The sequence below is a fragment of the Macaca nemestrina genome, chromosome 2, assembly GCF_043159975.1.
Source record: "Macaca nemestrina isolate mMacNem1 chromosome 2, mMacNem.hap1, whole genome shotgun sequence".
NCBI classification, from domain to species: Eukaryota; Metazoa; Chordata; class Mammalia; order Primates; family Cercopithecidae; genus Macaca; species Macaca nemestrina.
In genome coordinates this window covers 181,984,598-182,009,927 of record NC_092126.1, presented here as the reverse complement: position 1 = coordinate 182,009,927, position 25,330 = coordinate 181,984,598, and the positions used below count along the sequence as shown (strand labels likewise).

Below are 25,330 nucleotides of genomic sequence, written 5' to 3'. Positions count from 1 at the left end.
AGAAGATAGGCAGGGAGAAAGGAGGGGAGTGTAGGAAGAGGTTGGTTAATAGATACAAAATTACAGCTAGATAGACAGGAGGAACATCTTCTAGTGTTCTATAGCACTGCAGGGTATATAGTTAACAACAGTTTATGGTATATGTTAAAAAAGGCACAAGAAGCCTGGCATGGTGGCTCACCCCCTGTAATCTCAGTGCTTTGAGAGGCTGAGGCAGGAGGAGTCCAGGAGTTCAAGGCCAGCCTGGGCAACAAAGTGAGACTCCATCTCTATAAACAAACAAATCGAAAAATTAGTTGGACAAGGTGGTGTGCACCTGTGGCCCCACCTACACCAGAGGCTGAAGCAAGAAAATTGCTTGAGCCCAAGAATTGCTTGAGCCTATGACTGCATCACTGCACTCTAGCCTAGGGTGACAGAATGAGACTCTGTCTAAAAAAAAAAAAAAAAAAAAGATGAAAGAATTTTGAATGTTTTCAACAAAGAAAGCTAAATGTTTGAGGTGATAGGTATATCCTAATTACCCTCATTTGATCATTACTAATTGTATACATGTACCAAAATATCATTTTGCACACCAAAAATATGTACAATTATTACATGTCAACTAACAATAAAAGGAGGGAGCCTCTCTGAACCTATTCTGTTTCAGGCACTATCTAAAAATAAATAAAAAGGAAAAATCATGAAAAGGGTAAATTTTGTTTTTTTTTTTACAATTTAAAAACTTTACTAAAAAATCTCCTCTCTCTCAAATGAAATGGACAATTATAGCAGAAGGAAAAATTATGGGGGGGACTTCAATATCCAGGGATATGGCAGACTAAGATACCGTAAATGACCCACTTAAGATAAAAACATTTTGCTGTTCAGACAGGGTCTTGCTCTGTTGCCCAGGCTGGAGTGCAGTGGAGCAGTCTCGGCTCACTGCAACCTCTGCTTTCTGGGGTCAAGTGATCCTCCTACCTCAGCCTCCAAAGTATCGGGGACTACAGGCATGTGACACCATGCCTGGCTAATTTTTGTAAATTTTGGTAGTCACAGGGTTTCACCATGTTGCCCAGGATGGTCTCGAACTTCTGAGCTCAAGCAATCCACCTGCCTCAGCTTTGAAAAGCGTTGGGATTACCTGCGTGAGCCACTATGCCCAGGCCTTATCTACTTAATATTTAAATCAAACATATTTGTAAAATAATGTCTATTTCACCTATGATTGGCTCACATATTTGCTGAACAATATACAAAAATATGCATACGGAATGAAGATTAAATGATGTATTATGTTGGAATATTAGGATGCTGTGCCGTAGTTTTTTTCAGGCAGACATTTCATTTGCTATAAATTGCTGAGAAACCAGAAAAGAGCAACACTATGCTTTCAGATGCATGAACTATAGGGAAAAAATTCCAAAGCAAACATATCAAATGAATAACCTGTGATGGGTTTTTATATTCAGATGGCTCAGTGTAAGACGTATTTTCTCCTTTGAGTCACCAAACACAGAAAAAAAAAACAAATACCACAAATCTAGAAAGTAATGCCAACTATAAGCTACAAAAAGTTTTCGTTCATATGTACATCCCCTGAGCCTAGGCTAGTTCTTTGCATGCAGTGGATGCTTAATAAATATTTATTTATATAGAGAAAATTGTTAGTGCTTTCTTTTTTTTGGGGGGGGGGATGGAGTTTTGCTCTTGTCGCCCAGGCTGGAGTGCAATGGCGTGATCTCAGCTCACTGCAACCTCCACCTCCTGGGTTCAAGCAATTCTCCTGCCTCAGCCTCCCGAGTAGCTGGGATTACAGACATGTGCCACCATGCCCAACTAATTTTGTATTTTTAGTAGAGATGGGGTTTCTCCATGTTGGTCAGGCTGGTCTCAAACCCATGACCTCAGATGATCTGCCTGCCTCAGTCTCCCAAAGTGCTGGGATTACAGGCATGAGCCACCGTGTCTGGCCGTTATTATTGCTTTCTCTAAATATAAAGCCACTACTAAGAAAAAATGTATCTTCCCAGAAGAGATAAGACTAAAAAGAATAAAGCATAAAAGGATCAGTGGTTAAATAATTAAGAATTTACCTGAATAAAGTCACTTTTTTGTTTCAAAAAGGAAAAAATACTTCAAAGTGATGTACATAATTCAAAAGTTACAGCAAGTTTTATATTATGAGAAAATGTATAAATAATGCTACCTATTTTAATTCTTCCTAAATTTCATTTGTTGACTCATAAGCCAATATATAAATTCTAGTGAAGCCAAAAGAAAGTCGAACTATTTATTTACAACAATAAATATGATACAAACAAAAAACCTGGAATTTTGACTTTTCTATATTAATAATTTGATTATTGAACTTAAACTCTAATAATTAATCTTTAAAAACCAAAAGACTTATAAAATACTCTACGATTACATGTCCCACAAAATAAGACATAAACAGTCAATTTTTATTTACTTTTTATTTTTAGAGGCAGGGTCTTGTTATACTGCCCAGTCTGCAGAGCAGTGGCTATTCACACGTACAATGACACACTAGTCTGGAACTTCTGACCTTAAGCAGGCCTCACATCCCAGCCTCCCAAGTAGGTGAGACTACAGGCGTGCACCACCACACCTAGCTTAAACAATCAATTTTTAAATAACATATTCATTTAATGTAATAATTTTGTTGCACTTATGGATTAAGCTCAAATTGTTTTTAACAGTTTAAATCCCAGAAATTCTTTTTCTGCTATAACTGTCTCACTTAAGAGGTAGTGAAAGGAAATGACACCCTTTTCCATAACTCTACCACAGAAATCTTGCTAAAAAGAACCTTTTCAGTTCAGCTTAGTCTACTGCTGTAAGTGGGCTTCTCTTACTTTGGCATAAAGTCTGTGTGGAAGACACACATAACCCCCTCTTCTAGAATGTCATTACAAGCAAAAAGCAAGAGTAATAGAAAACCCTTACCAGAAAGATCCACCACAGCCTCATGACTGGAAACAGCTCCTTTCTCAATAAAAAGATCTCGAAAATACTCGCTATTTGCTGACAAAACAGATTTATGCGCTTTGTACTCTTCTCCTTCAATTAACAAAGTAACATCACAGAACTGGTTGGAAAGTCTCTGTTCGTTCAGCTGTTTTAAGACAGCCTGACAATGTTTTGGAGAAGAACGTTTTACCACTCCTTTGGTGTCAACCTGTCAAAATAAGTTTGAGAGCAGAAGTAATATATTACCTGTATTTTTTACCCTTAACAAACTTTAAAACAAGACACATTACATGTTACCTTTTACCAGGTATGAATAATTTGATATTTTCTTTGTTACCTATGTATTTAAATAAAAAGATATGTTGTCCTATTCTCTCTATTTTCTGCCATGTTCATTCTACCTGGTCTAATGAAAACCCGTATCTCACCTCTGGCTGCCTCTTCTTACTGATCAGAAATGTGATGATGTATGAAACTGATGCAGGTGAAAAACAAAGACTTCGCCAGATTAATTTTACCTTGGGGCATAAACCCAGAGACTGCTTCCAGAAATGTAAATCTGTCTACTTGCACCAAGATATCACCACAAAAGAAGGGAGGGAGGATAATTAACAGCAAACCAACAGGTAATTATTAGTAAGTTCATTCTGAAAAAATAACAGGAACATTTATGGTAAATGAAGAGGCAGTTCAGCTTATATAACACAGTACATTGCCATTTTGTCTTATTCAATAAGCAGTCTTAGTGGTTCGAGAAAAATAAGTCACCAAGGCTGCAAATACTAGTACACTAGTTACACATCTTAAAGCTGACTGGAGAGTACCACTTACAAACACAAGTTCATGTTTGGATACTGGCTTCTTTTTTACAGGCTTGGAGGCTGTAGTTGGAGATGAAGTAAAGTTGCTCAGGTCATCTTCTGATTCATTACTTTCTTCTCCAGATTCAAGGTCTAGTCCCAATTCTTCCAACATTTCTGAAACATCTGATATTGGACGGGATCGATCTAGTTTCTCCTGGCATTTGCTACACTGTTTGATGTAATCTTTGACTTGCTTCAATATACCTACAATGAAAATATTAACAAGTCAAATTTAATACTGTTAACTGAAAACAGTAAAATATATTAATCTGTGTACATTAACATGTTTCAGTATATATCCCATGAAATATGTAGAGTTTATTAGAATGTAAAATATACTTTTTTCCAAAAAATATAAGGTTAGAAATGACGTTCTCCTGCTGAGGTAATTTTTTTTTGTTTATTCCCAGTTATGTGTTTCTCCAATCATAAGATGACTATATAGCTCCACTCATTTTCATGTGAGTTGCAATGTTTTCATGCAAGAGGAACTACATGAAACTGCCAATATTCACCAGTTTTTGACCTATGCAAATTAACACTTTAGGGCGTGATGGGACACACCTGTAATCCCAGCTACTCTGGAGGCTGAGGCAGGAGACTCACTTATAACCCGAGAGGCGGAGGCTGCAGTGAACTGAGAATGTGCCACTGCACTCCAGCCTGGGCGACAGAGCAAGGCTCTGTCTCAAAACAAAACCAAACAAATTAACAATTTAATATGGCTCAAGCCAATACTTCTCCACCCCAGTGACATTAGGCTTGACCATATGATTTGATCTGCACACATTATGTGTACCATATCTGAACACAACCTTAAGAGGTACTGAGTATTTTGCACCAGTTCTCTGATCTTTGTCCCCTCTCACAAAGAACAGCATGTCCCAGAGGGATGTTGTTCTTAAACCTGAATTTCAGATGAAAAAAGCTGAAACCAATCTGTAGCCTGGAACAAGCACTACAACCAAAACTTGTAATGAAAGTTTAAAATAAATCTTTTGTTTCAAAAAAGCTATGAGATTTTAGGGTTGTGTGAAACAACAGCATATGCAATCTAACAAAGGTTGACTGTATACAAGCCACTCACAAAAGACGATTTTGAATTTCAACTTCTAGCTCCCGGCATGCTGGGGTAGGGGTGAGGGAGCAGGGATAAAGTTTATATATATATATACACATATACACACACCCCACTACCATCCTTGTAAGACAGACAATTAATTCCCATTCTATACAAGAGGAAAATAAAGCCCTAAGAGGAACGAAACTTGTCCAAAGTCACATCTAGTAAAATGGCAGAGCTAGGCCTCCAGAAGTCACGGGATTTTCAGTATATTATTCTACTTATACAAGAGCATGCTTGTCCATACCTAGGGCAGAAAATTACCCTCAAATCTTCAAATAGGTACAAATGAAAAGGTTATTAGCTAAAATGATAGAGGTATACACTATATTCCTGAGAAGTGTTTTAAAATGCCGAATTATACAAAGCTCCTTATACTTTTTTTTTTTTTTTGAGATGGAATATCTCTCTGTCGCCCAGGCTGGAGTGCAGTGGTGGGATCTCAGCTCACTGCAACCTCCACCTCCCGGGTTCAAGTGATTCTCCTGCCTCAGCCTCCCGAGTAGTTGGGATTACAGGCCTCCACCACCACACTCGGCTAATTTTTTGTATTTTTAGCAGAGATGGGGTTTCACTATTTTGGCCAGGCTGGTCTCGAACTCCTGACCTCAGGTGATCTGCCCGACTCGGCCTCCTAAAGTGCTGGGATTACCGGCATGAGCCACCTTGCCCAGCCACCAAGTTCCTTACACTTTCAATCTTCATATAGTATTCAAGCAATATTTTCCAAATTATATTATGTCCCACACTGATTATAAAAGTATACACTGAAGTCATAAATTCAGAAAAATTTTAGCTATATACAATTGATATTATCATATCAGAACCTCTGACTTCTACGGTGAGGAAACCTGTTTAACCTAGGAATTTGCCAAATTTACTGGTTTACAGAGACTTTTTGTTTTTGCAGAACATAAAGAAACAGTGGGGCTTGGGGCGTGGCTCACGCACGGGAGGCTGAGGTGGGCGGATCATTTGAGATAAGAAGTTCCCGACAACTAGAGTGGCCAACATAGCAAAACTCAGTCTCTACTAAAAACACAAAAATTAGCTAGTTGTGGTGGAGCGCGCCTGTAGTCCCAGCGACTCCGGAGGCTGAGGCACCAGAATCACATGAGCCTGGGAGGTGAAGGCTGCAGTGAGCCGAGATCGCGCCACTGCGCTCCAGCCTGGGTGACAGAACAAGACTCTGTCTCAAAAAAAAAAAAAAAAAAAAAAAAAGAAAAGAAAGAAAGAAAAAGAAAGAAAAAAGGAAGAAAGAAACAATGGGTTCGAATTAAATATAACTTTTCTCCAAAAAGCATTTATATGAGTGTAGATTTAGAGACCAAAAGAGGTTGTACTGGCCAGGCGCTGTGGCTTACACCTATAATCCCAGCCCTTTTGGAGGCCAAGGTGAGCAGATCACCTGAGGTCAGGAGTTCGAGTCCAGTCTGGCCAACATAGTGAAACTCCGTCGCTACTAAAAATAGAAAAATTAGCCGGGCATGGTGGCGGGCACCTGTAATCCCAGCTACTGGGCGTGGTGGCGGGCACCTGTAATCCCAGCTACTTTGGAGAATCGCTTGAACCCGGGAGGCGGAGTTTGCAGTGAGCCGAGATCGCGCCACTGCACTCCAGCCTGGGCGAGAGTGACTCTGTCTCAATAAATAAATAAATAAAACATCGTCTCAGGTTTTTGTCTTTTAAGACACCGCACACTAAAAATTAAAAAAACCAACAAAAAACTGGATTGGAATCACTCACAGATAATCAACTTAGAAAAAGAAAATTCTGAACACAAAATACCACATAACACTGGGTTAAGAAAAGTGTAAGATCACAAAGGTCAGCTGTGTGACTTTTGTTGTGTTATTTAACATTCTAGTGCTTTTAGTTTTTTCATCTGTAAAACAGATAGAGGCTGAAATGGGAGGATCATCTGAGCCTAGGAGGTCGAGGCTACAGTGAGCTGTTTTCGTGTCACTGCAGCAAGAAGCAAGCCGCCCTACACTCTGTCTCCAGGGAAAAAAGGAGGTAAGTATTAAGGTTTTACGAAGGTTAAATAAATGCCAAGTGCTAACGACTATATCCTGCATATATAAGCTTGCAGTATTACCTGTAGTTAAAATGATCATCTTTAACAAATTCTGAAGTATTCAGTGTGAGACATTTGTTCAACAAATGTCTACCCAAACCCATCCAAACAATGCAGTGATTACTTCATTACCTCAAATTTACTCTTCGCATTTGTCTGTCCTTACAGGAATTTAATTCAGATACTGGTTTAAAATGGAAAATAAATGGAAGAATTTCATTATCCACTAGTTCGTAAACAAATAAACTTGACGTTTATAAACCGAAAATAATTTAGAAACTATTCAGTAATTTCCTTATTCACAGACGAAGTAACCAAGACTTATGAATTAACTTTTCCGTAGCCATATGGAGAGTGACAGAACTGTTCCTAAAAAACTTTCTTAAATGAGACTGTAAACTGTTACTAATTCTGACAGTTTGAATATTCATCAACTGTGGAGAGGGAAGATGGTTGAGAAGCCAAGGCACTTGCTCTCCTCCCCTACAACTGGTTCCCAAAGAGTCAAGTAACTTTAGAACTCTATTTTTTGACAATCAAAAAGTCACAGTAATCATATCTTTTCTGCGTATATACAATGCTACACAGTTCCCAAACGCGTTTTTCACATTAGGGGAAAGATTATTAAAACATCCAGAGTTACGAATATCAAGCTGGGCGCCGTGGCTCATGCCTGAAATCCCAACACTTTGGGAGGCTGACGCGGGAGGATCGTTTGAGGCCAGATGGAGACCAACCTGGGGAACGTGGCGAGACCCGTGTCCACTCAACCAACCAACCTCCCCTCACCGCAAAACCAACCAACCAACCAACCAAAAAAAGAGTATCTGGTATCTTTTACATTTAATTCTTGTTCTTAAAAAAAAGCTCAAGGCGATTTCCCAATCACTGCTTATCACTTCTGCAAATAATTGTGTTATCCCTTATTTACGCGGCAGCGACGAAATTTGAGGAACACTACCGAATGTGTCCAGAGCAGCTCATACTTGCTCGCCAAAACCCAAGCGTAGCACTAAAGAAACGGGAGACCCGGCTTCGGGTGACTAGTTCCTCCCTCCAAACGTCAGCACAGAGTTGAAAACGTGCACCCCGCAGCCTTCACTGCCGCGGGCCAAACGCCACCTCCGGAGGGCCGGGGCCTCAGCCTCCACGGGCCGCCCAAGGAGGCGGACCTGGCGCAGCCCAGGCGTCCGGCCCCTCCCCGCGGCAGGCCCGGCCTCCGGGGAAGCCCCCTTGGTCCCACCCTGGGCCAGGACCCGCCCCCAGCTTCGCCGGCCTCCTTCCTGTGGGAAGTGCGGCTCCTTTCGCGTCCCCCACCCTCTCGGCTCCGCCTGGCAGCAGCAGCTCCGACGCCCAGAGGCGTCCGAGACCCTCCGACTCGTGGGTGCGCAAACAGGCCTCGCCAGCGACCCTTGCCCAGGCAACGAGTCGCCAGCCCGCCCCCTTACCGCGGGCCAGGTCTCACCTCGCCACCAGTACGTCTTGGACAGGTAGTGCCAGGTCTGATGCCGGGTGTGGTGAGTGCCGCCGGGACCCAGGTGCGCCGCCTCGATGAGGTCCCGGCGTCGCTCCGGCTGTAGCACCACCTCCAGCTCCGCGAAGGTCTTGCGGTGTCGCTGCCGCCGCTGGTAATACAGAGTCCCGCCGCGCACCACGTAGCAGGCGGCAGCTTTTCGGATTTTACGCTTGACATTGCCTTCGGTGCCCGGCGCGTATGGCTCGCGCTCGTTCGTCAGGTAACGCAGGATGGCCCGGTAGCTCTCCTCGCTTGACATCGCGGACCGCGGCTCCCTGAGGGCGCCTGTCAGGGACAGGTGAGAAAAACGGCCCACTACCTACGGGCGGCTGCAGCAGGAACGGCGGCACCGCAGGGAGAAACGGCTGCGCCTTTGGCGAGCACTCTTCGACGGCTCCCTTAGTCCGAAGGAAAAGGGGACGAATTGGTAACCAGGGGGAACTGCACTTCCCCAGCGCGCGGGATCCGCTGGCGACTGACAAAATGGCTGCTGCACCACCGGAAGTGACGCAAGCTAAGGGCGGGGACTGAGCCCTGATTGGAGCGCACTCTCGTTTTCTGGCTTGATGGAGCCGATCCAGTGACGTCAGGACTGCGGGTGGACATTTTGGAAGCGGGTAGGCCTTTCATTGCAACTCGAAAGGTCTTCAAAGCAGACATCTTAAGTCCTGGCAGTTTCTCTCTTCATTTTTCCCCTTTCCACGCTTTTTAAGGAGCCACGTGAAGGGGGAGCTGGTGGACAGTTGTGAGTTCATGGGAGACATCCGTAAGGGGTAAAGGAGTCCGTTTTTACGTTTACCTTGAGACTCCCGATATCATAAAAGCATATTTTCAGGCTTTTGGAAAAATATTAGTCTCTGGACAGGGGACCAGAGACAGCCCATTCACATGGAAATTTAGATTTCAGTTAACAGTTGTAACATTTTCAGTGCACCTGCTAGCTCCAGACTACTCAAGGAAGAGTCGAGATTTTTCTGGAATGATCAGCATATGTAGTCAATCTTATTGCGAGTGGAAAAGGGGGTCAGTAACACTATTATAAAGCTTTATTTACATATATTTTTACACAAACGTAGGGGAAAAGGTTCTCCATTTTGCACCAAATATATATAAGGGCACAAGAAGGGGAGCAGACTTGAACTGTGTCTCCCAGCGCGTGCTGAGGATGCTAATTCAGATATTTAGCTGGTGTTCCCGGAGCAGCGACCCCGGTCACCCTTCTCTGGAACGAATCTGCAGCGCTCACAGGAGCCCAGGGCTGACATCCCTCCTCGGGGACTGGGGTTGGACACTGTCGCCTCTTTGTTAAAGCCAGAACATTTTAGGCCGAGGGCTCCAGCTGCAGAAACGGCCAGTACACTTCTCCACCAGGGGATCTGTAGTCTCTGGGTGACGCCCTTTGACCCTTGTAGAAGTAGCTGACGGGCAGACAGGTGAATACAGTAGGCTCGAAAACAGAATGATACACCCAACCTCTGGTGTTAGGGGCGTGTTTCTGTGTGTGTGTGTACACGCAGCAGTTCCCAGATGGCCCGGACATCCTTGAAAAAGATTCCAGGTGCAGGGACATGAGCCATCAAGTCCCGAAAGAAAAACTACAGGCCTGGGACCTACTTAATTGCTGAGTTTGCCACTATAGCTCAAAGGAGGAATTTAAACATGGAGATGCACGTCTTCCCCCATGGGGTGGGGCGGTGAGAGCGGAAGACCAAATGCACCTTCTGTGCAGCTGGTCTACGTGTTGGGCCAGCCCCAGTCTCCTGTCATATTGACTGTCTTCAAATATTTTGGTCGGGCGCGGTGACTCACGCCTGTAATCCCAGCACTTTGGGAGGCCGAGGCGGGCAGATCACGAGGTCAGGAGATGGAGACCATCCTGGCCAACATGGTGAAACCCTGTCTCTACTAAAAATAAGAAAATTAGCTGGGTATGGTGGTACACACCTGTGGTGCCAGCTACTCGGGAGGCTGAGGCAGGAGAATCGCTTGAACCCGGGAAGCGGAGGTTGTAGTGAGCCGAGATTGTGCCACTACATTCCAACCTGGGTAACAGAGGGAGACTCCGTCTCAAAAAAAAAAAAAAAAAAAACATTTTAAGTTAATTGATATTAAATATTAAACATTTATTAAGTGAATACATTCAAATCTGTAAACAATACAGATAGGATGTAGAAGAGTTAAAAAAAAATCCCTTTTTTGCCAAACCACCACCTGTAAGCACTGACAAGCCTGCTGATGCACGCATTATCTCTTGGGCCAATAGAAACACACGTTTTAATAAAATGCTTTCCCAGTGGCCAAGTTGCCTTCCTGAGTAAAGCTAAACTTGCTGTAGTGAGAACAGGTAGTGTTTATTTCTAGCTTCTTCTGGGTCCCAGGTTACCTAAGACTCAAGGGTAATGAGAATGGGCAGCTCCACTTCCTTAAAAGCCAACATTTAGCCCAGAAAAGCAATACTTTAAGGGGCCATTTTATTCTCCAAATATTAGCAAGCATAGCTTTACATTCAAGTTGGGTATAATGACTTTATTTTCCCGGTAATTCCCTAAATAAAACATAACATTATTACAAAAAGATTCTTAACCATGCAAAATCTTAACATTTTGCTTTTATGAGCAAAAGCCTGTATTTTCCATTTCTTATATTGATTTTAGTTTACATTTTCATGTTCTCAAAAGGACTTACTCATTTTACCCATAACACTTGGACGTCTGAATGTTAACATGCACTAGAAAAAAAAAAAATTCTATCACCTTGGATAGGATAGGGATGGAGGAAAATATTGACATTCACTATATACCCTCACCTAGTATATGTGTAAAATCATGTTTCCCTATGGCCGGGCGCGGTGGCTCAAGCCTGTAATCCCAGCACTCTGGGAGGCCGAGACGGGCGGATCACAAGGTCAGCAGATCGAGACCATCCTGGCTAACACAGTGAAACCCCGTCTCTACTAAAAAATACAAAAACCTAGCTGGGCGAGGTGGCGGGCGTCTGTAGTCCCAGCTACTCGGGAGGCTGAGGCAGGAGAATGGTGTGAACCCAGGAGGCGGAGCTTGCAGTGAGCTGAGATCCGGCCACTGCACTCCAGTCTGGGCGACAAAGCGAGAGTCTGTCACAACAACAACAAAAAAATCATGTTTCCCTAAAGAGGACTGATTTGTCCACTGTTGTATCCTTGCAAGTTGGCACAGGTTGGCAGGTAAAAATGACTTACTTTCTGTAGAAGTAGAAGCCTATTCTTCACATGTAAGCTGTGATTACTATTTTATCACATCTTAAATATGTAAATCTCAGGCTGCGGGTGGTGGCGTACACCTGTTAATCCCAGCACTCTGGGAAGCTGAGGCAGGAGGATCACCTGAGGTCAGGAGTCTGAGACCAGCCTGACCAACATGAAGAAACCCCCTCTCTACTAAAAATAGAATTAGCCAGGCATGGTGGCACCTGCCTGTAACCCCAGCTACTCAGGAGGCTGAGGCAGGAGAATCACTTGAACCCAGGAGATGGAGGTTGCCGTGAGCTGAGATCGTGCAGTTGCACTCCTGCCTGGGCACCAGGAGACTCCATCTCAAAATAAGTAAATAAATATCTTGCATATCAGTTTATTCAGACATTTTTGTAATTTAACATGGCTCTGGCAAGCCCCCAGCTCAACAAACTACTCTGGGAATTTAGCCAAGGATACTTTTTTTTGTTTTTTTTTGGTTTTTTTTTTTGAGACGGAGTCTTGCTCTGTCGCCCAGCCTGGAGTGCAGTGGCCGATCTCAGCTCACTGCAAGCTCCGCCTCCTGGGTTCACGCCATTCTCCTGCCTCAGCCTCCCGAGTAGCTGGGACCACAGGTGCCCGCCAAGTTTTTTTTTTTTGTATTTTTTAGTAGAGACGGGGTTTCACCGTGTTAGCCAGGATGGTCTCGATCTCCTGACCTCCTGATCCGCCCGTCTCGGCCTCCCAAAGTGCTGGGATTACAGGCTTGAGCCACCGCGCCCGGCCAGGATACTCTTTATTCAAGCAGCAGTGCTTTTCATTTAGACATTACTTTCTGAAAGCAAGAGCAGATTAATAAAGCTGATAGTTTTTAGCACCTTCAACTCAGCTATTAGCAAATGGTAGGCGAGATAACAATGACTATAAGCAAACCAATATAAACTAAATTTGTCTATCATGGGAAAAGGTAGTTTAACAAGAGAATCATTTTTAAAGTACATCTTTCGGTTTTTTGATACAGGGTCTTGTTGTCACCCAGGCTAGAGTACAGTGGCACGATTTCAGCTCACTGCAGCCTTGACCTCCCTGGCTCAAGTGATCCTTCCACTTTCCACACTCCCAGCTTCCCAGCTGAAACTACATGCACTCTCCACCATACCTGGCTCACTTTTGTATGTTTTTGTAGAGATGGGGTTTTGCCATGTCACTTAGGCTGGTCTTGAACTCCTGAGCTCAAGTGATCACCTGGCTTTGGTCTTACAAATGCTGGGATTACAGGTACAGGCGTAGGCCCCTGCACCAGCAACATCCTAATACTTACAGCATTGTAACCAAAGAGTTAAGGCAATGAAGTTTTTGTAATGTGCCCTATACACCCCAGCCAAGCAAAGGTAGCATCTGACCATACCCATCTTCTTACATCATTTTGCTTAACCTCTCTCCAAGGAAGAGGCTTACTTTATAGGATGCATTATTCCTGAGGAATAGACTTTTTAATAAAATACCTATGTCTTACATTCTTTACTAGGTCACCTATGACCATGTAAATCCAACATGCCTGTTACAAGAAAAAAAAAAAATCCAGCACAACCTAGAGTTATAATGCAATCTTTATTTAAAAATCGAATCTGCCAGTTTAGCGTTTTCCACCAACTCGGGGAGCTGAAACTTTCACAGGCTTCACAATCTTTTGCTTAGGTGCTGCCTTTGTAGGTGCCTGTAAAAAGGTAACGTGATATTACTCCACAAACCTTGTTACCCCATTATTACCCATCTCTCACATCCAGATTGTTTATGTAGCTTAGATCACTGTCTTAGTAATTTAACTGCATTCCTAATGACAATCTTTTAATGTGACTCCCCTTAAATATTTAAAGCCCATCTTTACAATGAAAAGACAAAGACTAAGAGACCATCACAGATTGGAGGAAAGTAAGGAGACACAACCAAGTGCAGTGTAGGATCCTGAAATGCATCCTAACAGAACCTCACAGAAAAGTTCTCAGTAACAGTACAGTGTTTACTCAACTTTTCTCAATGTTATCAATGTAGATAACCATAGTAACTTTCAAAACCAGGCAGGGTGCAGGGGCTCATCCCAACACTTTGGGGTGCTAAAGCAGGTGGATCGCTTGAGCTCAGGAGTTTGAGGCCAGCCTGGGCAACATGGCGAAACCATCTCAACTAAAACACATATTAGCTGGGCATGGTAGCGCTTGCCTGTAGTCCCAGCTACTTAGGGGGCTGAGTCAGGAGGATCACTTGAGCCCAGGAGGTTGACGCTGCAGCAAGCCGTGACTGTGCCACTGCACTCCAGCTGGGCTACAGAGTGAGACCCTGTGTTGAAGGGAAAAAAAACCAAAAGCCAACCTTTATTTTTCCCAATTCCTAACAGTAACAGATACTTTGGCTTATGGAGAGGACGAGCCCTCTGGAGACCTGAACCAATTAATTGGTTACCAACATCATTTCCAATTGAGCCTTGCAATCAATACCTTAAAACGGTGAAACTTTCATTATCACAATTTAGATTGAAAACAAATTTTCCAGCTGGGCGCAGTGGTGCACACTTATAATCCCAGCACTTTGGGAGGCTGAGGTGGGCAGATCACCTGAGGTCAAGAGTTCAAGACCAGCCTGTCCAACATGGTGAAACCCTGTCTCTACTGGGAAAAAAAAAAAAAAAAAATTAGCCAGGTCTGATGGTGTGCACCTGTACTCCCAGCTACTAGCGAGGCTGAGGCAGGAGTATTGCTTGAACCCGGGAGGCAGAGGTTGCACTGAGCCAAGATCAGATCATGCCACTGCACTCCATATCCTGGGCAACAGAGCAAGACTCCGTCTCAAAAAACAAGAGAGAGGGAGGGAAAAAAAAAAAAAAAGAAAAAGAAATTTTCCTGTTGTATTGTTCAAGAAAGTCAAGAAACCCCATAATTACCTTAGCAGCAGCCATTGCAGTCTTTTTAGATGCTTGCTTAGCCTTTTTTGCTTCCTTAGCAGCCCTGTGGGGTAAAAATAACTTAAGGTAAAAGCACTTTACTCCTTAGTGGTACAACTTACTATTAGAGTTAGACTGTACTGGACAAGTACAATGACCATATTCCTTCCTTCCCCTCCTGCATTTATTTGTAGGCTAAATCCAAAGAGTTTGTCAATAATTTTCATTAACCACCAAATCACCTTAAAATATATTAGACTATATGGTAACTTTAATTACTGAAGACCCAAACCTAAAATCCATCCCAATAGGTGAAACGCTCATAATGAAAGCATTCCTCACCTGATAGCTTGTTCTCGTTGAGCCTTTCTAACTTCAGGTTTCTGATTCCTCTTGGCCATTATATCAGCAAGAGATGCACCAGTAATGGCCCTCTGGAATTTGACTGCTCGGCGGGTTCTTTTCTTTTGAATTTCTTCCTGTAAAACAAAGATGAGGGGCACACTTAGGAACCTTCCTTCAAGAATTTAGAGGGAGGAAAAATTAAGTCTTTTAAGACACGGCAAATGAAGTCTTTTAATATTCATATTCAACAAAAAATAATTCATACAATTATTTGAAAATAAAACATGTTTTCCACTTATGGATTAAGCTATTACAAATCCTAGCCATTTTTTACCTTAAAGAGACACACAAAAAATTGAACTCTAAGGAAAATGGTTATTCCATGAACTGCATAGTATAAATGAAGACTATTTCTACTTTTAATAATTTACTTATTGAAAAAAATTATCAAATTCAACTGTTTTATCTCAAAGGACTGTCACTAGGAGAAATACTCAAGTTAGACAATGATTTGACAGGAGAGGCACCAAATGTTAGGTAGGATATGTCTAAGAAGGCGTTGTGGAATCTAACATTTCCTGTACATTCTATATTGGAAACCTGTACTACAGTATTTATGAGAAAAAGATCTTGCAGTGCACCTTTAAGTCCAAGAACAAAGTATATGTGAAAAGTTGTTTATTAAGGCACAGAAATGCAAAAGTACCTTAAAAACTTTTAACAAAAATAAAGCACATTGGTTTACAGACATCCCAATTTTAAACTTTTTAGAAAGATGAAATCTTGTTTCTACAGTAAAATGGCAGTTTTTCTACAGTAAATGGCAGTATTTACCTGCTTAATATTTTTGTCTCAAACCAACACAAACATTTTTCTTATTGTGGTAAAAATGTAAAGTTGACAACTTTTTTTTTTTTTTTTTTAAAAAAAAAAAAAAAAAAAAAAAAAGACCAAGCCTTGCTCTGTTGCCCAGGCTGAAGTGCAGTGGCATGATCTTGGCTCACTGCAGCCTCCACCTCCCGGGTTCAAGCAATTCTGCCTCAGCCTCCCAAGTAGCTGGGATCACAGGCACCTGCCACCACACCTGGATAATTTTTGTATTTTTAGTAGAAACCAGGTTTCACCATGTTGCCTAGGCTGGTCTCGACCTCCTGAGCTCAGGCAATCCGTCCGCCTCGGCCTCCCCAAGTGCTAGAATTACAGGCATGAGCCATCATCCCCGGCCTGTTTTCTATTTTTTTAAATAGAAACTGGGTCTTCGCTACTACATTGCCCAGGTTGGTTTCAAACTCCTGGGCTCAAGCTCAAGGGATCCTCTTGCCTGGGCCTCCCAAAGTGCTGGAATTACAGGCGTGAGGCACTGCATTAGGCCCATTTTAACTTTTTTTTTTTTTTTTTTGAGACAGAGCCTCACTTCATCATCCAGGCTGGAGTGCAGTGGCACAATCCCAGCTCACTGCAACCTCTGCCTCCTGGGTTCAAACTATTCTCCTGCTCAGCCTCCCAAGTAGCTGGGACTACAGGTGCCTGCCACCACACCCGGTTAATTTTTTTTGCTATTTTTAGTAGAGATGGGGTTTCACTCTGTGGGCCAGGCTGGTCTTAAACTCCTGACCTCGTGATCCGCCTGTCTCGGCCTCCCAAAGTGCTGGGATTACAGGCATGTCAGCCACCATGCCTGGCTTCATTTTAACTTAAGGTATAATTTAGCCGTGCAGGATGGCTCGCACCTGTAATGCCAGTACTTTTGGCGGCCAAGGCAGGAGGATTACTTGAGCCCAAGAATTTGAGACAAAACTGGGCAACATCGCAAAGATTTCTGTCTCCTCAAAATATATTTAAAAAATAGCTGGGCCATGGTGGCATGTGCCTGTGGACCACTGGGTAGGCTGAGGTGGGAGGATCACTTAAGCCCAGGTTGAGGTAGAGTGAGCTGTGATCCTGCCACTGCTCTCCAGCCTGGGCAACAGAGAACCCGTCTCAATAAAAAAGTATAGTGGCCTTAGGTACATTCATAGCGCTGTGTAGCTATCACCATTATCCATCTAAATAACTTTTTTTTTTTTTAAAAGGTCTCCTATGTTGCCTCAAACAATCCTCCCACCTTGGCCTCGGGAGCAGCTAGAGTACAGCCGCTGCCACCAACCCCGGATTTGCTATGACAATGATGTACAAGTTATGAGTCCCCGCTTTCAACTGTTTTGGGGTATAACTTACAAGTGGAACTGCTGGGATAATTATGTTTACCCTTTTGAGAAAGCACCAAACGGTTTTTCACAGCTGCCACATATTTAGCAATGCACAAAGGTTCCAATTTCTCCCCATCCTCATCAACACCTGTAATTCCTGTTTTGTTTTTTCTTAATAGTCACCCTAACAGGTGTGTCATATGCACTTTTAAGTTTCTCCTTCCTCTGAACTTTCAACATATTTTATGTCTGATGGCATTTATTTCTCACAATACCTAGAAAAGTCCTTCATACAGAAGGTGCTAAGTATTCCCAAGCCTACTGAATACTAGTCCCACCATGGCACTCAAACTTGTTCTCATGTATAACCCAGCTAAAAGGACACTTAACAAGGACCAGAAAAACCACTGTCTTGAGAATGAACCAGTATGGTGGACTGGCTACGTTAGGACTAATCCTGTAAATACTCCAATCAACACCAAATTATGGTTAAGTTCTCAATTTCCTCCCACTGGAAAACTAAGCCTTTCCACCCTGCCCTATAACCCAATGTGCTTAACGTAATTTATCTGACTTTAAAATTTCAACTTGGTGTTGCTGCTAGCCTAAGATGTATAGAGACAGTTTATAATATCTTTTGCATTTCGCTGATGCTTTACAGTTTAAGAATTCTTTCGCATACAGTCTGATTTAACTTTACAGAGCAGAAAACCAACGTTCAGAGAGCTCAGACAACTTAAGAGATAGCTCCCAATATCAAGGCGTATTCCACTTACCGACTGACCCTTTTTGTGCTTCCTTCTGTAGAGGACAGTCCAGTTTATCTGCCGAGGATTCCTCTTGGAAAGGAACGCCGACTCGCATTTTGCATTAAGAAACTGGAAAACCTGGAGTGACAAATTCAAAGGAATTACCTATTTATACAAAATACAAGAGGCTGAATGAGCTTGGAATCCTTAGAAGATCAACATGCTAGTTCTGGCTTATTTTACAAAACTGAAGCCCACAAGAACCAAAAGGCTGTCACGTAACTGGCAGGTAACTGTGCGACACTATGAAGGTCCTTGCGTTTAATCTTTTCTCGAGAGCAGGAAATCTAAACTTATAGCAAACGACAGGGTGGTGCATCCTTCTGGGAAGCATTCTGCTCTTGTCCATCCCGGGATTCCAAGGGGAAACTACCAATTATCTCGGTACCTCAGTTATTTCCCTTACACAGGGACATCAGTTACATAAACCCCTCCTGACGTCCGACCTGGCTCACAGTAAGTAATCAACGCTGGTTCACTTAGAGGTGTCTGGTCCTAACGACCAGTCCACAGAGCGTCCACGAAGCGTTCCAGAGGTCAATGGTGATGTGGGGAATGAACCCGTCTAAACCGAATTAGACCAGCCTTTCCTCCTCGGAGTACAAGAAGCTAGGTTAAGCCGACGCGGCTTTTTACCTTCCCGTCGGTCCTGGCGTAGCGCCTCCCGTGTCCGGGGTAGATCTTGTACCCGCTAAAACTGCACAGCTCCACCCTGCAACAAAAAGTGAAAGTCCATCAGGGAGGGTGTCTACAGCCATGCCAGGGACGACAGAGAGGCGTTCTGCCCGAGGATGTAAGCGGATTGGGAACCACGGGCCGTGCTTACTTCATGGCGACGGATTCACGGGAAAAGAAGAGATGGCGAAGAGAAAGAGAGAATCATGGGAAGAGACCTTATAAGGTCGTGGAGGGGCTGGGGGCCGGAAATCTCCTCCCCCAAAATCCTTCGATGTTCCGGGCGCTCCTTGATGACGTATCATCGCGAGGCGGAAGATCTCGTTTTCCGTGACAACTGACTTCCTCTGGCGGAATTCTTCCAGAGGCTGCTGGAGGATTCTCGGGCCCAGAGGGCCTGCCAAAAAGGGCAGTCAGACAGTTGGTATCTGAGTCATTCTATCTCTGTTTTTTTGTTTTTTTTTTTTGAGACGGAGTTTCGCTCTTATTGTCCAGGCTGGAGTGCAATGGCGCGATCTCGGCTCACCGCAACCTCCGCCTCCCAGGTTCAAGCCATTCTCCTGCCCCAGCCTCCCTAGTAGCTGGGATTGGCATGTGCCACCACGCCCGACTAATTTTGTATTTTTAGTAGAGACGTGGTTTCTCCATGTTGGTCAGGCTGGTCTCGAACTGCTGACCTCAGGTGATCCCCCTCGGCCTCCCAAAGTGCTGGGATTACAGGCGTGAGCCACCGCGCCCGGCCCATTCTGTTTTACTGCCGAGTATTCTAGAGCCATCTTACGGCTGCAGGGAATGTGAACTGAAGAGAAAGGTGTCCTGTCTCTTATCATAAAGAGATCCAAAGACGAATGCCCCGCAGGTAAAACAAGTCACGTTTTGCCTTCCCTGTTGGCCCATTTCCTCAACCAAACAAATTAATAGTTTAACCATTTGAATAATTTAACCATAAGAAAGTAATGACAACCGAACTGTTTCCCAGGCTGTGCGAATCAAACAGTGCACGTTGGCGCTTTGCATTAATTATAATTAACATTCATTGAGCGCTTTCTCTGTGCCGGGAATTACGCCAAAGGCTTTGCAAACATGAGCTCATTCAGTTTCCAGAATTCCTATTAAGTACCCGCCTAAAAACTACAATTCGGAGCTGGTGTCTAGTGAAGCTGAGGGGGTCGGTGGAGCCCCGCTTGGAGGCCAAGGGCTCAATCTGTTACATATTTCATCGTATGACAAGGAATGGCCAGAGGCAATTCTTGAATTCTGTGGGAGGCTGCTGCAGTATATGACTAGGAAACAAATGTAATGATTGATTTCTGCTGTCTATGTATGCAAGTCACGCTAAAAAGGTTTTGTAAGATAGCTGGTTGAAGAGATTTGAAATGTCTAACAAGTTGGCTGACTAATGTTACGCAAACTGTACAAATGTGTTGGAGCCAGTCTTTTTTGTTTTTTTTTCTTGAGACGGAGTTTCGCTCTTTCACCCAGGCTGGAGTGAAGTGGCGTGGTCTCAGCTCACTGCAAACTCCGTCCACCGGGTTCAAACGATTCTCCTGCCTCAGACTCCCGAGTAGCTGGGATTACAGGCACCCGCCGCCATGCGCGCCCTGCCTGAAACCAGTATTAAGAATGAGTTAGGTGGCCAGATGCGGCGACTCACGCCTGTAATCCCGGTGCTTTGGGAGACCGAGGTGAGTGGATCACCTGGGGTCAGGAGTTCCAGACCAGCCTGGCCAAAATGGTGAAACCCCGTCTCTACTAAAAATAGAAAAATTAGCCGGGCGTGGTGGCGTGTGCCTGTAATCCCAGCTCCTTGGGAGGTTGAGGCAGGAGACTCACTTGAACCGGGGAGGCTGAGGTTGCATTTAGCCAAGATCGCGCCACTGCACTCCAGCCTGGGCAAGAGGAGCAAAACTCCATCTCAAAAAAAAAAAAAAAAAAAAAAAAAGGGAGGTCGGGCACAGCGGCTCAGGCCTGTAATCCCAGCACTTTGGTGAGTCAGGAGAATCGCTTGAACCCCGGAAGCGGAGGTTGCAGTGAGCCGAGATCACACCACTGCACTCCAGCCAGGGCGACAGAGCGAGACTCCTTCTCAAAACAAACAAACAACAACAACAAACCCCAAACAAAACATCTTTCGGAAATAGTCCTGGCTTCTGCAAGATCCAAGGCACAGCTGAGTTTAGGTAGCCAGTGGAACCAAGATCCATCTGAAGGAATGCAGTCCTTTTTGCTCCACAGAACCTCAGAATTTATAGTCCCTTCACAATATTTTAGAAAGATTTTGTTTTATTGTTCTTTGAAATTACGTTTGGCCTGACTGGTTCTGTGGAAGAAATGCAGGAAACGGGGCCTTAGGGATTTTGGCAGTATTTTACTCTTTACTGGAGGGCCTTCTTGAGTTGGTATGCCAGGGTTCCTTGTAACACTCCCATAACAAACAAATTGTGCTCAAAATGCTCTTAGAATAGGCAGAAATTTTGCAGAGAGAGACCCTTAAATGAATTTAGATTATACAGTGTCATAAAGTAGAGCTTCTGACACTACATAAATTATTGCTGACTTTATCCATGCTTTCTCTTTTATCATAGGCAAAAGGTTTAGCTACACTCTGTTCTCTTTTTATTCATTTATGGAGCAATACTGAATCAAACTTGGTGCCCTTTTCAGCCTCTGTCCCTCTAAGAACAGTGTATGCTTCCCTTCACAGTTTCTTCACCCATTTGTACATATTTCCCTGCTATATTAGTTTTCTGTAGTTGCTGTAACAAATTACTATGGACTTGGTAACAACACAGGTACATTTTTTCTCACAGTTTTGGAGGCAGTAAGTTCAAAATTAGTATCACTAGGCTGAAATCAAGGTATCTGTGTGCCTTCAGGATCAAGGATCTAAGGGAGAACCTGTTTCTTGCTCTTCCAAGTTCCACTCATCTAAACCACTCTTGAATTCCTAACCCATAGAAACTGTTAGATTATAAATGTTTGTTGTTTTAAGCTATATTTTGGGGAGTAATTTGTTAACATAGAAATAGGTAATATAGGAGGTAAGGAAAAATTGACAGTGGGGACTTGGTGAATGGTGGTATCATTTGTCAAGAGAGGATAGATAAGAGGAAGGAAGTAGGTTTGTCAGGAAAAGGGTAAATTTTTTTTTTTTTTTTTTTTTTTTTTTGAGACTTGTTGCCCAGGCTGGAGTGCAATGGCATGATCTTGGCTCACCACAATTTCTGCCTCCTGGGTTCAAGTGATTCTCCTGCCTCAGACTCCCAAGTAGCTGGGATTACAGGCATGCTCCACCACGCCCAGCTAATTTTGTATTTTTAGTAGAGATGGGGTTTTTCTATGTTGGTCAGGCTGCTCTCGAACTCCTGACCTCAGGTGATCCACCTGCCTCGGCCTCCCAAAGTGCTGGGATTACAGGCATGAACTGCTGCACCCAGCCTGAAAGGGTTAATTTTGAAAAGGCTGGGTTCAAGATGCTGATAGGGATATTAAGGTACAACTGTGTAGTGGGAAGTTAAACATGTTCAGAAGAGTGTTTGTAATATGATTTATTTTATTTTTTATTTTTTTGAGATAGGGTCTCACTTTGGCTCCAGGCTGAAGTGCAGTGGCACGATCAGGGTTCACTGCAGTCTCTACCTCCTGGGCTCAAGTGATCATCCCATCTCAGCCCCGTGAATAGCTAGGACTGTAGGCGTCTGCCACCATGGCCAGCTAATTTTTTGTATTTTTAGTGGAGATGGGGTTTCACCATGTTGCCCAGGCAGGTCTTGAACTGGACTCAAGTGAGCAGCCTACCTCAGCCTTCCAAAGTGCTGGGATTACAAGCGTGAGCTACCATGCCCAGCCAAGGATATATTTTAGTAGTAATGAACTTATGGTGACAGAATATGTGGGATAATGTCACCTACTGTCACAAGCTGGCTTCTGTGGAAACAGTTACTGAGACTGACTTTGGGGTTCAAGATATTTGTTACAGATCAAGTCTTGTGAAAGGATGGGGGAGAGAACAGTGTTAGGCAGAGAAAGAAGTCGTATACGTTATAGACCCAACTAAACCTCAGTCAGGCCATGTATGCTGGCTTATGCCTGTAATTCCAGCACTTTGGGAGGCCGAGGCGGGAGGATTGCTTGAGCACAGGAGTTTGAGGCTGAAGTGAGCTATGATTGTGCCACTGCAATCAATCAATCAATCAATAAACCTCAGTCAACCCTGCCAGGAGCTATGGAACAATTATTGTTTGTTGGAGTGTTCTGTGTTGGGCTAAATGGTGAAGCCTCTTTATACTTCTGCCTTACTCAGTCACCACATGGGGGCTGCCCCAGGGAGGTCACGACTTCAAGTGAGGGGGTACTCAGCAGCTGAGCCAGGCCCTACTGATAGCTGGAGGATGCTGCTGCCCATGCTGCCCACTGTGAGGCAGCAAGCCCTTGCTTGAAGGGGGATCTGGATAGTATGTTTCTGTGTCTACCACCCCTAGAAATGGTGCCTAGAGTAAGTCATCAAAAAAAGAATCAGGATAGCTGGGCATAGTGACAGGCACCTATAATCCCAGCTACTCAGGAGACTGTGGCAGGAGAATCACTTAAACCAGGGAATTGGAGTTTGCATTGAGGTGAGATCACATGACTGCACTGCAGACTGGGTGACAGAGTGAGACTCCATCTCAAAAAAAAAAAAAAAAAAGAAAGAAAGAATCAGGAAATACTAATATTTAAAGGATAGGTGAATGGAGGAAAATAATAAATTGAAGGAGGCTGAGCAGATGAGGTCAAAGAAGATAGAGATCCATAACAGTAACCTCATAGAAATTTATGGAAGCGTCTTAACAGTGCTAAAAGTCACATAAAGTTCAAGTAAGACAATTTCGGAAATGTATAAACATGAATGCCTTTGCAGTGACTTAAGTGTGAGTCTGGTGTTTCCTTCTAAAAATACTGCCTTCTCAGGTGTGGAAAGGATTCTATCTTTTTAGACTTTACCACCATAGTTCTCTGAAGGCTTGCAATCCTGAATCACGCTTGACTTCAGAAAGTGCTTTAAAAGGGAGGCCGGGCGCAGTGGCTCATGCTTGATATCCCAGCACTTTGGGAGGCCGAGGTGGGTGGATCACCTGAGGTCAGGAGTTCAAGATAAGCCTGGCCAATATGGCGAAACCCCATCTCTACTAAAAATTCAAAAAAATTAGCCTGGCATGGTGGCGGGTGCCTGTAATTTCAGCTACTTGGGAGGCTGAGGCAGGAGAATCACTTGAATCCAGGAGGTGGAGGTTGCAGGGAGCTGAGATCAGTCACTGCACTCCAACCTGGGTGACAAGAGTATGACTCCATCTCAAAAAATAAATAAATAAAAACTCTAAATCTAATCAAGCCTTTATATCTAACTACTACAGTAACCTTCCCTGTAGGAAATACAGGTGACAGAGGAACATGTGAAATGACCCCAGAGGGATGCAGTTGGCAAAATCTAGTGTTTGAGAAACAGAATAAATAAATTTTTCCAACAACATGTGAATTGAAAGGAGAGATAGATATTAAAATGTATAGACAAGGGGTGGACACATGGCTCATGCCTGTAATCCCAGCACTTTGGGAGGCCTTGTGAGGGGATCACATGAGGTCAGGAGTTTGAGAGCAGCCTGGCCAACATGGTGAAACCCCATCTCTACTAAAAATACAAAATTACCCAGGCGTGGTGGCAGGTGCCTGTAGTCCCAGCTACTTGGGAGGCTGAGGCAGGAGAATCACTTGAACCTGGGAGGGAGAGTTGCAGTGAGCCGAGATTGCACAACTGCACTCCATCCAGCCTGGGGGACAGAGTAAAACTCTGTCTCAAAAAAACAACAAAAACCCCACCTATAGACAGGACTAGCTACATAAATAATTTGCAGGGCCCAATGTAAAATGAAAGTGTGAGGTCCCTTTTTCAAAGACCTAGAAGGCTGGGTGCGGTGGCTCATGCCTGTAATCCTAGCACTTTGGGAGGCTGAGGCGGGCAGGTCATGAGGTCAGGAGTTCACCACCAGCCTGACCAATATGGTGAAACCCCATCTCTACTAAAAATACAAAAATTAGCTGGGTGTGGTGGTGGGTGCCTATAGTCTTAGCTACTCAGAAGGCTGAGGCAGAAGAATTACTTGAACCCAGGAAACAGAGGTTGCAGTGAGCTGAGATCGTACCACTGCACTCCAGCCTGGTGACAGAGCGAGACTCTGTCTCAAAAAAAAAAAAAAAAAAAAAAAAAGACCGAGAAAAGGTGCTATTAAAGATACCAAAATATAAGGCATTTTCCTTTATTCTGCAATCTGTCTCTCCACTTTTCATAGTATTTTTTCATTTGTTATTTAACATCATGTTTTGTCAGGTGAGGACATTTACTCAGCCAGTGCAGGACTCACTGGTATCCAGGGGCCATAGGTGATTTGATGCATCCACATGGCCCACCAGCTGTTGAGTTCCCCCTCCAGCCAGCCACTGGACCAACATGCAGTGCCCTGGCTGGGGGCAGGAAAGTCTAACCAACCATTTCATTCCACTATCCTCCTGGCCAAACCCACAGAGGACAGGTAACCCCCCTTGGATGTGTTTCGTACTTGGATCTGGGGTGG

The 25,330-nt window shown here is 43.8% G+C and overlaps 2 protein-coding genes and 1 long non-coding RNA gene across 7 annotated transcripts in view; 1 reads left to right on the top strand and 2 right to left on the bottom strand.

Moving 5' to 3' along the window:
- LOC105477501 (zinc finger and BTB domain containing 11) overlaps nucleotides 1-9,292 on the bottom strand; it is a 31,048-nt gene extending 21,756 nt beyond the window's left edge. The window contains exons 1-3 of one of the 3 annotated variants that reach the window (XM_011734055.3): nucleotides 8,508-9,292; nucleotides 3,811-4,046; nucleotides 2,956-3,187 (exon numbers count right to left, since the gene is read on the bottom strand). In XM_011734055.3, the coding sequence (XP_011732357.1) occupies nucleotides 2,956-3,187; nucleotides 3,811-4,046; nucleotides 8,508-8,817 (778 nt within the window). In that variant the 5' untranslated portion in view covers nucleotides 8,818-9,292. Of the gene's footprint in view, nucleotides 1-2,955; nucleotides 3,188-3,810; nucleotides 4,047-7,174; nucleotides 7,194-8,003; nucleotides 8,140-8,507 lie in introns of those variants that run through there. The other 2 variants (XM_011734056.3, XM_071092510.1) reach the window with 2 other exon arrangements.
- LOC139362076 (uncharacterized) overlaps nucleotides 9,253-25,330 on the top strand; it is a 30,326-nt gene continuing 14,248 nt past the window's right edge. The window contains exons 1-2 of one of the 2 annotated variants that reach the window (XR_011620386.1): nucleotides 9,253-9,331; nucleotides 17,122-25,288. This is a non-coding gene — a long non-coding RNA (uncharacterized lncRNA). Of the gene's footprint in view, nucleotides 9,332-9,452; nucleotides 9,582-17,121; nucleotides 25,289-25,330 lie in introns of those variants that run through there. The other variant, XR_011620385.1, reaches the window with a different exon arrangement.
- Nucleotides 11,497-19,010, bottom strand: LOC105477500 (ribosomal protein L24). Of its 2 annotated transcripts, none has more exons than XM_071092511.1 (6): nucleotides 18,874-19,010; nucleotides 18,684-18,759; nucleotides 18,015-18,125; nucleotides 15,047-15,183; nucleotides 14,705-14,768; nucleotides 11,497-11,670 (listed from the first exon to the last, which is right to left on the bottom strand). In XM_071092511.1, exons 1-6 carry the CDS (start codon nucleotides 18,876-18,878, stop codon nucleotides 11,512-11,514), a joined length of 552 nt encoding a protein of 183 aa, XP_070948612.1. In that variant the 5' UTR covers nucleotides 18,879-19,010; the 3' UTR covers nucleotides 11,497-11,511. The 2 variants fall into 2 exon arrangements, with proteins under 2 accessions (XP_070948612.1, XP_011732356.1); XM_011734054.2 differs by lacking the exon at nucleotides 11,497-11,670 and adding an exon at nucleotides 13,364-13,483.